Source organism: Diadema antillarum, unplaced genomic scaffold (assembly GCF_040938485.1).
Source record: "Diadema antillarum isolate AM-2024a unplaced genomic scaffold, OU_Dant_1.0 seq00000016_RagTag, whole genome shotgun sequence".
In the NCBI taxonomy this organism is placed as follows: domain Eukaryota; kingdom Metazoa; phylum Echinodermata; class Echinoidea; order Diadematoida; family Diadematidae; genus Diadema; species Diadema antillarum.
In genome coordinates this window covers 851588-855534 of record NW_027271136.1, presented here as the reverse complement: position 1 = coordinate 855534, position 3947 = coordinate 851588, and the positions used below count along the sequence as shown (strand labels likewise).

At 37.5% G+C, this 3947-nt stretch overlaps 1 protein-coding gene across 1 annotated transcript; it reads right to left on the bottom strand.

Moving 5' to 3' along the window:
• Nucleotides 1-334: 334 nt before the first annotated feature.
• On the bottom strand, nucleotides 335-1762 carry LOC139725133 ((E3-independent) E2 ubiquitin-conjugating enzyme UBE2O-like; the record flags this gene model as incomplete). Its single annotated transcript, XM_071636218.1, has 2 exons — nucleotides 1562-1762; nucleotides 335-505 (listed from the first exon to the last, which is right to left on the bottom strand). Coding segments are annotated over exons 1-2 (372 nt in total), but the record flags the coding sequence as incomplete, so codon positions are not given.
• Between the last annotated feature and the right edge of the window lie 2185 nt (nucleotides 1763-3947).

Sequence of the window (3947 nt, the reverse complement as noted above, 5' to 3'; positions counted from 1 at the left end):
CAATTCGCGAAAATTTCTTGCCGCGAATATATCATGTTTTACAGTAGTAGCTAAGTAAAGGTTCCTGTGTAGAAGGTACACAACATCACTATAGAGACTAAATATCACAGAATTTTGAATTGCTCTTTTTAATTTTGGGTTTGTTTTTGTTTTTTGTGTTTATGCTTTTTTTTATACTTTCAATGAATATCATTCACCACTGGAATTTCAATGCTGCCAATACCATTCTTGTTTGTCTTTCTGCTGGGTTTAAGTCTGTCACTACTACTGGCAACTTTACTGCGTACAAATTTTAAAGTAGCTGGGCCATGAGGGTTAATTGTACAGCTCTCACCTCAATGGGAGTAAGTTGCTGGCTGGGAATGTTGTAAACCATCTGTCTGGTGTTGAGAACCTGGAGATGGCAGTTGACATGAATGGTCTTCACCAGTCCCTTCTGAGGCTGGTCCTCGACGTTGTACCTCACAATGTCTCCTGGCAGCAGGGAACGGTCATGCAGTGTTACCTAATTTGAGATATCAGAAAGCATGCACAGCATTAGACATTCCTGTCATCATTTGACAGTAATTCTTCTTTTCTTTTTCTTCTTGTTCCCTTCTTGAGCGGTATAGCCCCCTACAACAGTCCATGATGTCACAGTAGTGGAACAATAGACACAGAATTCCCCCAAAATTTCATATTATTATTCATAATTCACACACAGAAAAAAGCACCAAAAATTTGACTCTGATCAGGTCAATAACAGGTGCGGCAGCCCTGCATTGAGTGAACCCAATGCCGAATGGGGATGACACCTGCATTTCTGTGGGTCGCTGCACATGAGTTGATTAAAACTTGATTTTTGTCAAGTAGCGCAGACAGAATTTTTTTTTCTTCATTTCATCATTGAGAGTGGACATACATATTGTATGTGTGTGTAACAAAAATTACTGTGTAGTCTGTGTGAACTTGCAACGATTTTTATGTCAGATGTGAGATGGATGATAAGTGAACAACGTCAAGGGGCCTCATCATGTGCATCATGAGCATTAACTATACACAGCCCAGTCGCTGTACATGGTACGTCTGTTTTCGCATAGCGTAACACTAGTGTCTGGTCGGGCTACATGAGCATATGATATCACCCCGAGGGCTTCATCAGCACCTGGCCATGCTCATGAGGAGGAGGGATCATTATTAATTCAGAGCAGGCAGGGCCCCCCTCATGAATCCATGCATGATCATGAGCGGGTTTCCATCCCGGAACCGACTGATCTGGAAACAGCAGGAGTATAAAATTAGACCCTACAATGTCAAGTACAATGACACAACGTCAATGATCACGAAACTATTTCAGTGCCCTAAATCTACTTTCGTAGATTACTAGAATGAATTGTCATGGATACGGTGATGAATCAAGGCAAAGGATATCACTTTACATCTGATTTCACCGACATTGGACCACCGTTGGACATAACATGCACGGTATGGATGGCGGCAGTAAAGTTGCCAACAATTTACCCAACGTATGGGACCACACTGCGAACAGCCGGTATACATTTCACCCTCGCACTGAACACACCTTATCTTCCGCGAGGACCTCAACACGACCTTTTGGATACCATGAGACGCGGACTTCACCCTTTCTGACGACATCGGAATCGTCATCGTCATCGTCTTCGGAGCTGCTGTCTCCTGTGTAGCTGTAAGTAACAAGTCCCAGCTGGATCTGCCCACGGTGTTTCCTTCTCACCACATCTTCTTTAGATAAGGTCGCCGCCATGTTTACAACTAAAAAGTACGACGACCTCACGTGTACATTCAGAGCGTGATATGACATCATACAATCAGAAAATATTTTATTAATGTACCGTGGTACCTATATCTTTAAATCCTGAATATTATATAGACGTTGATATGCATGTCCGAAGGTTCATATTATGGAGAAAGGTATGATGAATATTATACCATAGCTAGAGATAATAGATCGTATAGACGGACAGACAGACAGACAGACAGGTAGGTAGATAGATAGATAGATAGATAGATAGATAGATAGATAGATAGATAAATAGATAGATAGATAGATAGATAGATAGATAGGTATAAAGGTATAATAAGTAAGTAGGTAGGTAGGCCTATAGATAAACAGAAATCTGTTCATTTTCTTGTATCGCCATGAATATTTCAGATTATATTTGTGTGTAACATATGCCATATATAAATGCCTTTGTAAATAAATAATGAATAACATATTATGAATAACTTATCAAGCAAACAAACAAATGCCTGTTCTGAGCATTTGAATGACTCTACCATTTTTTTCCTTTTATCTTTTTTCAACGCCCTTCCCAATTTTCGTTCTATTGTTTCGTTTGCATAGTGTTCTTGTTGGTATACTTCGGTGTGTAGCTCATGATAATGATTGTGCCTGTCTTGTATATATTTTTTGTTTCTCTGTTAGTCTTGTCTCTGCTGTATTTATACACCTTAAAGCAATTATTAAAGGATTATTTACGCATTCATGTTTAAAGGACAAGTTCACCTTCATATAACATGTGGATTGAGATTGAGCAATATACGTAGAACGCATCAGTAAAAGTTTGAGGAGAATCGGACAATCTGTTAAAAAGTTATGAATTGTTAAAGTTTCTGTGCAGTCACTGCTCACTCGCACAAGAAAATAACATACAATAGGTAAACATTTGCAATGGATCGTGTTTAACTTTCTATTCTGCCATGTCACATTTTCTTTAAGGTTATGAGTTTATCAAAACACAATTGAGACAATGCGTGATCATTCTCCGCGTGAATCGGCACCTATATGCCACTGTAACAGTCGGGGCAACACAATTTTCTTCACAGATCTAGACTTAGATATGTTTTCATGGCACTTATAGTTTTGAAGTTTCCAGACAGGAACGTACACCCCAGCTGTAACATCCATATCAATTGTAAAAATGCTTGTGAGTACATTAAGAAGAAATTACTCCTTCAGAAATATGTCAAAGGCTGTCTTCTTGACCGATGAGTGCAGACATTTTTTTTTTTTTTTTTAGCCTGTACAAGTTTACAGTGATTGTTTTTTTTTCTTCATAAAATAATGATATTTCAGATTGCTCTGTATTTTCATGAGGATGTGACATGTTAATGACTTCAAAACAGAAACAAGAAATCATTAACATGAATAACAAAAAAAAAATGATAGATTTGGCTCAATTTCATGAGTGTAACCTTCTGAACAGAACAAAACGTCCTTACCAAGCCCTTTCTCAATACTGTATTCCATTTCACCGTTAAAAGAAAAAGAACAAAAAATAGTGACCCGAAAGTTTCAGAACATAAAGGGCAAAGTATCGACATTACGTCATGTTATTGTAGTTTTTTTTTCGCCCAGGGACATTGCAGTTTTCGGAGATATAGATAATTAAACCCATTTTAATAAGACAGAGTGTTCCCTTATAATTTAATGGAGCTTGCAATAATGCAAATTACATTTTGAAATTGAAAGAAAAACACAGCAACCAACAATATGTCATGGAACTGCTATATATTCGCCACCTTCCACAAGAAAATTAATCATTTTGCCACCTTTGACGATCGTGCATGGGCATGAATCATTTTGATTTGATTTTAACTTGATTTTCTTCAACATAATTTCATATATTAATCAAATTTTCGTTTCAGTAACATAACCGAAAACGTCAATATACAATGTACATGATTCAAAGAAAGTACATGAATGTATAGAAAAATTACACCGACAAAATTCATATCATACCAAAAATTAGCAAAATATTAACTATGAAGTTATGTATAGGACTGTCACTATCATACAAGCAAGTTTACTGATACAAGCGGTTGTTTTAACACGTGGCAGCCCATGTACCTAACGGGGGAAGAGGGGAGGGGACAGGGCGAGAGCATATTGTTTAGCAGTATGTAGTATAAACAAAATTATGCATTAT